General features: G+C 42.1%; 1 protein-coding gene across 1 annotated transcript; it reads left to right on the top strand.

Annotated features, from left to right (window-relative positions):
* Positions 1 to 79: 79 nt before the first annotated feature.
* Kantr (KANTR integral membrane protein) lies at positions 80 to 2,010 on the top strand. Its single transcript, XM_090326261.1, has one exon. The coding sequence runs from the start codon at positions 733 to 735 to the stop codon at positions 961 to 963; it is 231 nt and encodes a 76-aa protein (XP_090182387.1). The 5' UTR covers positions 80 to 732; the 3' UTR covers positions 964 to 2,010.
* Positions 2,011 to 10,393: the final 8,383 nt, after the last annotated feature.

Raw genomic sequence — 10,393 nt, 5'->3', positions numbered from 1 at the left:
GAGAGAGAGAGAGAGAGAGAGAGAGAGAGAGAGAGAGAGAGAGAGAGAGAGAGAGAGAGAGAGAGATTGGAGGCTATCATCCTAGGGCTTCTACTGCCTCAGTTCCTACTTTAATAAACACTGTTCAGGCTGAGATCATTTCTCTCTCTAGCTTTCTGCAATCCATATACCACCTGAGAAATTCTGCTTGGCATTTCTTTGGGTTGTTTTTGTGCTGGACCTGGGGGCTTGGAACCCAAGCCTGGGTACTCTCCTGCAGCTTCTGTGCTCAAGCCTAGTGCTCTACCATTTAACTCCACTTTCAGCTTTTTGGGGGGGTAGTTAATTGATAACCAGTGTCTTTCAGAGTTTCCTGTCCAGGAAAGAAGCTCCACTTCTAGCTATATTTTTTGTGTGTGGGGGGTAGTGAATTGGAGGCAAGGGTCTCTTGAACTTTCTTGCCTGGGCTGGCTTTGAACCTTGATCTTCAACTCACAGCTTCCTGAGTAGCTAGGATTACAGGTGAGCCCCTGGCAGGTTTTCCTTGCTATTATTTTGTATTATTCTTTTGGAGTGAAGAAGAGTTTAGCTACTGCTTCAACCCTTTGAGTCCTTATAGTACTATTCAGAATTGTGTTGATTCTTGTGTCAATTTGTTAAGTTATAGTTTCTAGGAACTGGTCCATTTTTGTCTGTAGACACTGACACACAGTTCCTTTTATTTTTCATCTGCAGTCTACATAATCTGTAACTATGTCTCCTTTCTCATTGCTCATTCTGGTGATTTGTGCCTTCTCCCTTTTTTTCTTGATCAATCTCACCAGAGGCTTGTCTATCTTATTAGTCTTTTCTAAGAACCAACTTTTAGCTTTGCTCCTCCTCTCCATTGTGTCTTTGTTCTCTATTTCTTTAATTTCGGCTCTTATTTTTTTTGACCTCCTTCCATCCACATTTTTTGGGTTTATCCTGTTGTTTTTCTTCTGACTTCTTACACTGGATTTCGAGCTCATGCATTTTTCAATTCTTCTTTATTTAGTTTGCTCATTTACAGGATACCCTCTCAATATTCCTTTCCAACAAATTCAGATATGTAGTGGTTTTATTACTGTTCATTTCCAAGTACTTCATTAGTGCCAATGTAGTTATTTCATTGATCCATGAGTTATGCAGTAATGTGCTTTTGAATTTCCAAAATGGTTGACGATTTAAAATTTTCTACCTTTGTTATTGAAACCTATCTTAATTGCAGTATTGTCACATGATGTGGTCTGTATGATGAACTCTTTTGAAATTTATTGAGACTTGTTTATGGCTTAATATGTGACTAATATTTTTTAATGTTTTCTATGTGCTTTATAAGAATGTGTGTTCTCTAATTGTTGAATACAGTTATACATATGTGTGTTATCAAGTTTGTTAACTTATTCAAATTATATTTATCTAAACTCATTCTTCTGGTCATGATTGACCAGTAATTGGAAAGCTATGTTAACATTCAGCTATTGATGGTCAATTTGTCAGTTTTTTCCTTGTTGTTCTATCTCTTTTTTGCCTTACATATTTTGAGAGTATTTTGTTAAAATAATGAAATGAAAAAATTGTTATATATTCCTGGTAATTGTATTACCCCTCTCTTCTTGATGATGCTTTTTTCTTAAAGTCTATTTAATCTTGTATTAATGTAGTAGCACAAGCGTTTCTTCTTGATATATACTTTTCTATCTTTTACTTTTAAGCATTTTATGCCTTTAAGCTTTAATATGTCTCTTGGAAAGAGCATACAGTTGGATCTTTAACAAATCTATTTACCTCTGTCTTTAAATTGCCAAGTTTACATTTACATTGCAGTATGTTTGGAACCTCTTTCTACCATCACACTTTCTTCTTTCTGTTTTCTACTGCCCACCTTTTGAAGGCTTCATTTTCTCCTTTTTCACTTGGCTGTTTAAGATTTATTTTCTTTTTTAAAATTTTCTTTTTATTGATTTATTTATTTTTTGCCAGTCGTGGGCTTGAGCTCAGGGCCTGAGCACTGTCCCTTGGGCTTTCCTCAAGGCTAGTATTCTACCCTGAGCCACCGCACCATTTCTGGCTTTTTCTATGTATGTGGTACTGAGGAATCGAACCCGGGTCTTTGTGCTACATGCTAGGCAGGCATTCTACCACTAGGCCAAACTCCCAGCCCCAAGATTTATTTTCTTATTCTATGTTTCTTGCTATTCTTTCTGTGGTTATCCTAGAAATTCTACCATATATACAAAATATATATACATTACATACACACACACATACATATATACATACATATCCAGAAAGGTTTAAAGTTAAGCCATGTTTTAATCCCCTTGTGAAGAATATGGGAAGCTTGGAAAATGTCAGTTTTGGTTATTCCTCTCATAGCCACATACTTTTGTTTTCAAATGTTAATTCATCTTTTTTTTTGTGGTCCAGTGTGAGTCTTGAACTCTGGACCTGCACAATGTCCCTGAGCTTTTCAGCTTAAGGCTACTGCTCTACCATTTTGAACCACAGTGCCACTTCTAGTTTTTTTGGTGGTTAATTGGAGATAAGAGTCTCACAGACTTTAAGACATGAGAAGTAATGTACCATCTGGTGAATATAATGTAACCCTTCTATTAATTACAATAAAAATATATGAAAAAAAAAGTCTCACAGACTTTTGTGCTGGGCTGGCTTTGAACTGTGATCTTCAGATCTCAGCCTCCAGAGTAGCTAGGATTACAGGCATGAACCACCAGTGCCGGGCCTGTTAGTTCCTTTTTATAACCTCACATTTATTGTCTTCATCAGTATCATTTATATAGACTGGATTTCCATGCATACATTTTGACATATAAACCTTCAGGGATAATTTTTTCCATTATGAAAACTTTAAATATTCTTTTAGAACAGATCTCTTAAGTGTTAAATGCTCCACATTTTTATTCTTTGCAAATGTCTTTATTTTTCCCTTGTTCTTAAAAGATAGTGTGTTATGTATTTTCCCTCTGTGTTTAAAATATATGATCCAGGGCTGGGAGTTTGGCCTAGTGGTTAAAGTGCTTGCCTAGCATGCATGAAGACCCGGGTTCCATTCCTCGGTACCACATACATAGAAAAAAGCTGGAAGTGGTGCTGAGGCTCAAGTGGTAGAGCTCTAGCCTTGAGAAAGTCCAAGGACAGTGCTCAGGCCCTGAGCTCAAGCCCAGGACTGGCAAAAAAAAATGATCCAAATCTCTTTGGGCTTTAAGAAGTCTCCATTAAGAAATGTTTTCAGGAAGTGGTGCTGTTGCTCAAGGGGTAGGGTGGTCTTGAATTGAAGAGCTCAGGAACAATGCCCAGGCCCAGAGTTCAAGTCCCACAACCCACCAAAAAAAAAAAAAGAAAGAAATGTTTTCAGCCAGGGGCCAGTGGCTCATGCCTGTAATCCTAACTATTCAGGAGGCTAAGATCTGAGGATCATGGCTTCAAGTCTGCCATTAACCACCAAAAAGCCAGAAATGGAGCTATGGCTCAAGAGGCAGTGTGCTAGCCTTGAGAAAAAAAAGCTAAGGACAGCGTTCAGGCCAAGAGTTCAAGCTCCAAGACCAACACACACACACACAAAAATACTTTCAAGGTGAGAGCTGCTTTCAAGTGGTAGGAGTGAAAAAGCCAAGCAAGAGTGCCAGGGACCTTAGTTCAAGCCCCAGTACTGACAAGAGAGAATACTTAGTCTAATTACTAAGCATTTGTTTGGGTGTTTTGCTGTTTCAGTCTAACATTTAGGCACTTTTTTCTTTTTGGAAATGCATTTCATGGCTCAAAAGTTTCATTTTTTTCTGATTTCGGGGCATTTTCAACTATGATCTCAAGTATTACCTTTCACTTTGTTTTTGAATCCAGTTACTCATATTTGGCTTCACCTTCTATGCATATTTCAGTATATCTCTGATGTTTTCTCTTGCTTTGTACTTCATTTTGGGCAATTTCTTCAGATATGTCGTAGAGCCTATTGATTCCCCTTTCAGCTATATCCAAATGTGCTATTTAATCTTTCCTTTGAACTTTCTTTTAAAATGTGTTTTCACTTATACAACTTGATGTTTTATTTTCTAATCTGTCTTTTCATCCATAATACTCTCTTGCTCATCTTGGTGATTATTTCATCTATTACTTCTATAAATACATTCCTACAATTTTTTGTTCAATAGGTAGTTTGTATGCTCTTTAGGTGTTTATGTCTTTCTACATGGCACTGATCACTCCCGGATGCTTATGTGTTTATTTAGTTATTTATTGTGGTTAGTGTTTGTCTCTTCCCCAGTAGATTGTAAGCTTCAAAAAGCAGGGCCTTCTGTTTTGTTACTGTATTCTCAGTGCCAAGAAGAACAGTGCATAGTAGTGGTCAGTAAGCATTCAATAAATATTTGTGGAATAAAATGAGTGAATGAGTGACTTCATTACTGAGAAGAGTAGGGTAAGAATGAAGGCATTCAATGCCATGGATAGGAGCTTGTATGTCATCTTACAGAAGGGTGAAGAGTAAGGACTGGGAAGAAGTAGTGAAGACAACTTCTGGGTTGTATGTGTATTCATGCTTGTACTAAGACTTGAACTCAGTACCTGGGCTCTGTCCTTTGGCTTTTCACTGAAGGCTAGTATTCTACCACTTGAGTCACAGCTCCACTTCAAGCTTCTTTGTGGTTAACTGAAGATACAAGTCATTTGGCCAGTTGCTGGTGGCTCACACCTGTAATCCTAGCTACTCAGGAGGCTGAGATCTGAGGATTGCAGTTCAAAGCCAGTCCGGGCACTGAAGTCTGTGAGACTCTTACCACCAATTAACCACCAGAAAACTAGAAGTGGCGCTGTGGCTCAAGGGGTAGAGCAGTAGCCTTGAGTTAAGCTCAGGGACAGCACCCAGGCCCAGACTTCAAGCCCCACAACCAAGCTGGAACCATGTTCCTCAGATCTCACTCAGCCTTCAGTAGCTAATATTATAGGTGTGAATAACCAACATCTGGCTACTTTTTTTCGTTTGTAAGTTAGCAACAGGCCGTGAGATTTTCATTTTAACTTTACCCCTATGCCTTTTGAGGACCAGCGTGGTTGCAGTGTTTTCATCTGTGTGTACTTCTTTGGATTATTATGTTATCTAATGTGTGGCCTACTCCTTCCTTTTTGACCACCCACTAATTGTTTTTTTTTCCCCCAGTCCCGGGGCATGAACTCAGGGCCTGGGAACTGTCCTATAGCTTTCTCAAGGCTTATTCTTTATGACTTGAGCCACAGCACCTCTTCTGGCTTTTTCTGTGTATATGGTACCAAGGAATTGAACCCAGGGCGGTGTGCACTCTACAATTAGGCCACACTCCTGGCCCTACCCACTAATTTCATCAGTTTGTTGTCAGTATTCATACAGCCTTGTGGCATGCTTCTAGAGAAGAGTACTACTACCTACTTAAGAGGACGGGTTTGAAGTCAGCCCAGAAAAAAAATCTCTCAGACCCTTATCACCAATTAACCAGCAAAAAGCCAGAAGCAGAGGTATGTCTCAAGTGGTAAGCCTTGAGTGGGAAAGCCAAGTGAGAGTACAAGGTCCTTAGTTCAAGCCCCTGTATTGGAATAAAATGGAAAGGAAATCCGGATCTATGTTGTGCATGATCATCTGAACACAGGACACCAAATGATCTGAGCAAGCTGTGCTGTCCACGTCTGATTCATGACGTTATCTATATGCAGCAACACTCCCCCTCCAAGCTCTATAAGAGGCATGTAAGCTGGGTCAACGGTGGTATCAGCAGGCTGTACTGCTATCCCTGTCACCTCCACCAGTTTCATGGGGAGTTCACTGTGATGAGCTAAGGCTACATTAACACTTGGTTATAGATGTGGATGTTATAGATAGTCCTACACATTACGCAGAAATAGCTGAGTGCAGAGCTCCACTTAAGGTCAGAAATATACATAGCTACCCACTGAGTAGTGGCCAATGACTTGGTTACCTGGTTAAGGATCTGGGGAGAGCATGAATGACATGCTGCTAAAATGGTTTAAGGAATGGGTATATGGATGTCTCTATTGGAACGTGCACACACTGTAACACTAGGGATTCGTGTCCCAAATAAACAGGCACCAAAAAGAATCTGTCATGGAGGAGTGTAGCAATCAAACATGCAAGTCAACCTTTATCTGTTCAGTCTTTGCCTTGCCCAACAGACTCCTGCCCAAACGACCACAGTGGCAGTCCTGGACTCCACATACTTCCTTCCATGAAGGGCAATGTGGCTATATGCCACTGCTCAATTTAGTCAACCTTCCATCAAAAGAGAAACGTCACATTCTTTTCTGGATAGGTTTTTCTTCTTCTTTTGAGCCAGCACTAGAGCTTGAACTCAAGGCTTTCACTCAGCTTTTTCACTCACAGCTGACACTCTACCACTTGTGCCACATCTCTACCTTCAGCTTTTTTGCTGGTTAATGGGAGATAAGAGTCTAGGATTTGTTTGCCCAGACTGACGCTGAGTTGAAAAGATTCTCAGACGTCTAGTTTCCTGAGTAGCTAAGATTATAGTATAAGCATGAGCCACTGGTGGCTAGCCTTTTTTTTTTGGTCAGTCGTGGAGCTTGAACTCTGGGCCTGGGCATTGTCCCTGAGCTCTTCAGCTCAAGGCTACCACCCCACTCCTTGAGCCACAGTGCCAATTCTGGTTTTCTAGTGGACTTCAGTGCTCCGGCTGGCTTTGAACCACTATCCTCAGATCTCAGCCTTTTGAGTAGCTAGGATTATAGGCGTGAGCACCCAGCTCTGGCTTTTTTTTAAATTTGCCAGACCTAGCTTGAAATTGGGGCCTGGACGCTGTTCCTGAGCTTCTTTTGTTCAAAGAGAGCACACTACCACGTGAGCTACAGCGCTACTTCCAGCCTTTTCTGCGTATATGGTACTGAGGAATCAAACCCAGGACTTCATGCATACTAGGCAAGCACTCTACCACTAAACAACATCCCCAGACCTTTTTTCCTCAGACACGTACTGGCTTAGAACTTGCAGTCCTCCCACCTCAGCCTCCTAAATGTACTACCATGCCTGGTTTGACTAATTAATGGCAGCTGATTAGAGAATACAAGCTGAAAAACAGCCATTAGACCTCTAGTTTTTTTTTCCCTGGCAGAAAGAGTGGATAAACAGTTCAACTACAAACATTTAAAACAGGAAGGACAAAAGTTAGTCCTTCAAGGGTTCAAGAGTTCCTGGCCAATTCTCAGGCCTTAAAATCCAATCAAGAAACTTCCATTGTAACATACAGCAACTCTTATCTCCTATTCCACCTCCCTTTTTGTTTGTTTGCCAGTCCCGGGGATAGAACTCAGGCTCCTGAGCACTGTCCTTGGGCTTTCCTCAAGACTAGTCTGTGCACACTAGGCACTCTACCACTAGGCCAAACTCCCTGCCCTCATTCAGTATTCTTGCATGATCATAGCTGATTTCCTGCCACTTCAGTTACACCTCCTGTCTGGCATTTTGCTTGGTAATTGGAGATAAAGTCTTGTAGACTTTTCTTCCTTGGCTGGCTTCCAATCTCTATCCTCCAGGCCTCAGCCTCTTTTTTTGCCAGTCCTCGGCTTGAGCTCAGGGCATAGGCACTGTCCTTGGACTTTCTCAAGGCTAAAGCTCTACCACTTGAGTCTTAGCACACTTCGGCTTTTTTGTATGTATGTGGTACTGAGGAATCAAACCCAGGTCTTCGTGCATGCTAGACTTAACTTCTAAGAACAGACTTGTGATGAGATGTCACTTCCAATATTTGGTTATCAAGACTATGACTTTTGTCTCAAATGTGGCCCTGTCTCATTCTGTCTCTTGCTTATCAGACTTGCTTTCCCCAATGAAGCAAGCTGCCATTTGTGTGCTGCCTTACGAAAAGATCCACATGGCAAGGAACTGAGTAACAACCTGTCCAACAACTTGCCAGCAGGATGCTATCCTGCCTGTGGCCACAAGAGGGAGCTCACAAGGAGCTCCTTCACTCAAGCCTTGAGATGATTGCAACCTCAGCGGTCACCTAGATTACAGCCTGACTGTAGCTTGAAATAGAAACTCCGTTAAGTTGTGCCCAGACATCAAATCCACAGAAGACGGTGAGAAATGTTAAAACCATGAAAATGTTATTTTAAACCACTGTTTTTGAGGTAATTTGTGATGCAGCACTATGTAACACAATCATGGAGGTTTTACAGAACATGACCAAGCCTGTCTGGCTCTAGTACTGCTGACATTCCAACCTACCAACAGTAAATATCAACACCAAGTTCCCATTAGGGTCCTGGTAAAGAGACTATTTTGGTCCTCCTTCTGACATGCAGAAATTCACCGAGGTAGGAAAATTTCAAGCTGTCTGTACCTGCCTACTAACACGTATCTTATTTTTTGCCAGTTATGGAGCTCGATCTCAGGGCCTGGGCACTGTCCTTGGGCTTTTTACTCAGGGTTGGTGCTCTGACCCTTGAGCCACAGCACCACTTCTGGCTTTTTCTATGTATGTGGCACCGAAAAATCGAACCTAGGTCTTTGCGCATGCTGGGCAAGCACTCTACCACTAGGCCAAACTCCCGGCCCCTAAAGTATATTTTTGTGTCATGAATCTATTGAGGACTTTGCAAAGTACCTCATATAGAGCTTTGTAGTCAAGAAGCTGCTCACAAGGAGTGACCTCCTTTATCTGAAATATAAGCTCCTCAGAGGCAGGACCCTCGCTCTCAAACCCTTTTCTCTGATCATCACAATCCTGGGTCTTCTGCAAAGCATGGCTACTGTTTTTCTTTCAGAGCAATTGACTGATCATCATCCTGACACATGGCCTCACCCCAGATAGTGGCAGCCTGTACCAATAAATTTTTTGTGAGGTCACAGGAAGCGGGGCTCTACGGCTTCTGTGCATATCTGTGAGTAAACTATATAGGCTCCTGGCCTGCAAGTGAAAGCAGAGGACTTGGGCCGTGCCTCCAGGAACTTCAGTATACTTTTTTGAGGATGGGAAGAGATCATTAGTTCTGTTTCAGCCACTGAAGCACAGTGAAATCATTAAGTGTACTTAAGTTTGGGGAGTCTTTAGTAATGTCTCCCCGTCCCCTTGTCAGCAGAATTAAGAAGCCACCCTGACAAGTGTTAACAGTCTGGGAGAATGGAACAATGTGCGCTTTTTTTTTTTTGGCTAGTCCTGGGGCTTGATCTTGGGGCTGGGGCAAGGCTAGCACTCTACCACTTGAGCAAAACACCACTTCTGGCTTTTACTGTATATACGGTACTGACGAATTTAACCCAGGGCTTTGTGTGCTAGGCAAGCACTCTACCGCTAAGCCACACGCGCAGCCCCTGGGTGGGCTCTCAAAAGTAGACAATTATTTTGGAGGTGAGAAGATACTACTTCCCTTGCTTCATCTTCCATGTCCCACTCATTAGAGCCTCCCCTTAGGAAATCACTCCTTCTTTCCCTGGGCAGTGCCTGGGAAAGATTAGAAAAATGGAAGAGATTGCATGAGTCTTGCACAATGATAGCTTTAGCCTCTCCCGACAAGCTCACAAAATATGTGTACATTGTGAAGGCAGAAAGTGTGAGAAGGATGGTAGGAAAAAATGCCAAGATGGGAATGGCATGCTTAAAAACTGGGAGGATGAGCCAGCAGTATTGCCGTGGCTGAAATGGTAGAGCTAGCCTTGAGAAAGCTAAGGGACAGGGCCTAGGCCCTGCATTCAAGCCCCAGGACTGGCTGGCACAGGTATGCGCACATGTGCGCACACACGCACCTAGGATGAACTCTCAGGCTGAACATTTCTCTAGACAGAGAGTTACTGTGGGTTAAAGACAGTATCTCTCCTACTCAGCTGGCTACCTTGTAGAAGAGTGTGGCAGGGGTGTTAAGATGTCCCTCTTTTGTGCCCATCCCACTTCTTGTGTCACCCCTTCATACCCTGTTTTTATGATCAGTTCCTGATAGCTAGACAAAAGGCTAGCATTTCCCCTTTGTCTGGGTCAAACTGAGCCCAGAGCAAGGTTGTCTTTTAGTCCAGTGCCAAGACTAAAAGAAAGGTTGGATGAGGCAGGGTTGAACCACCTTTCCACCTCTCAAAGTTGCCAAGAGTAGCTTTTTGGTTCACCAGTAGGTTTCTATTGGAAATCCTGGGAAAGGGGAGAAATTAGTAAAACGGATCCTCTCTATACAAATCAGGAAGGAGAAAAGTAACAGGGGTAATTGCTGGGTGTTGGTGACTCATGCCCATGAATTCTATTCAGGAGGCTGAGACATGAGAATTTCAATTCCAAGTCAGCCCAGACAGGAAAGTCTGTGAAACTCTTCCAATGAATCGCCAAAAAACTGGGAGAGAAACTATGGAAAAGTGGTAGAGTTCTAGCCTTGAGCAAAAGAGCTCAGG

The sequence above is a fragment of the Megascapheus bottae genome, chromosome X, assembly GCF_031878675.1.
Source record: "Megascapheus bottae isolate mThoBot1 chromosome X, mThoBot2.hap1, whole genome shotgun sequence".
NCBI lineage: Eukaryota > Metazoa > Chordata > Mammalia > Rodentia > Geomyidae > Megascapheus > Megascapheus bottae.
This window is presented reverse-complemented; position numbering and strand designations above follow the sequence as displayed.

Excerpts from the sequence above, each read along its gene's own strand:
- Kantr (XM_090326261.1), top strand. The coding sequence starts at position 733 with ATGTCTCCTTTCTCATTGCTCATTCTGGTGATTTGTGCCTTCTCCCTT.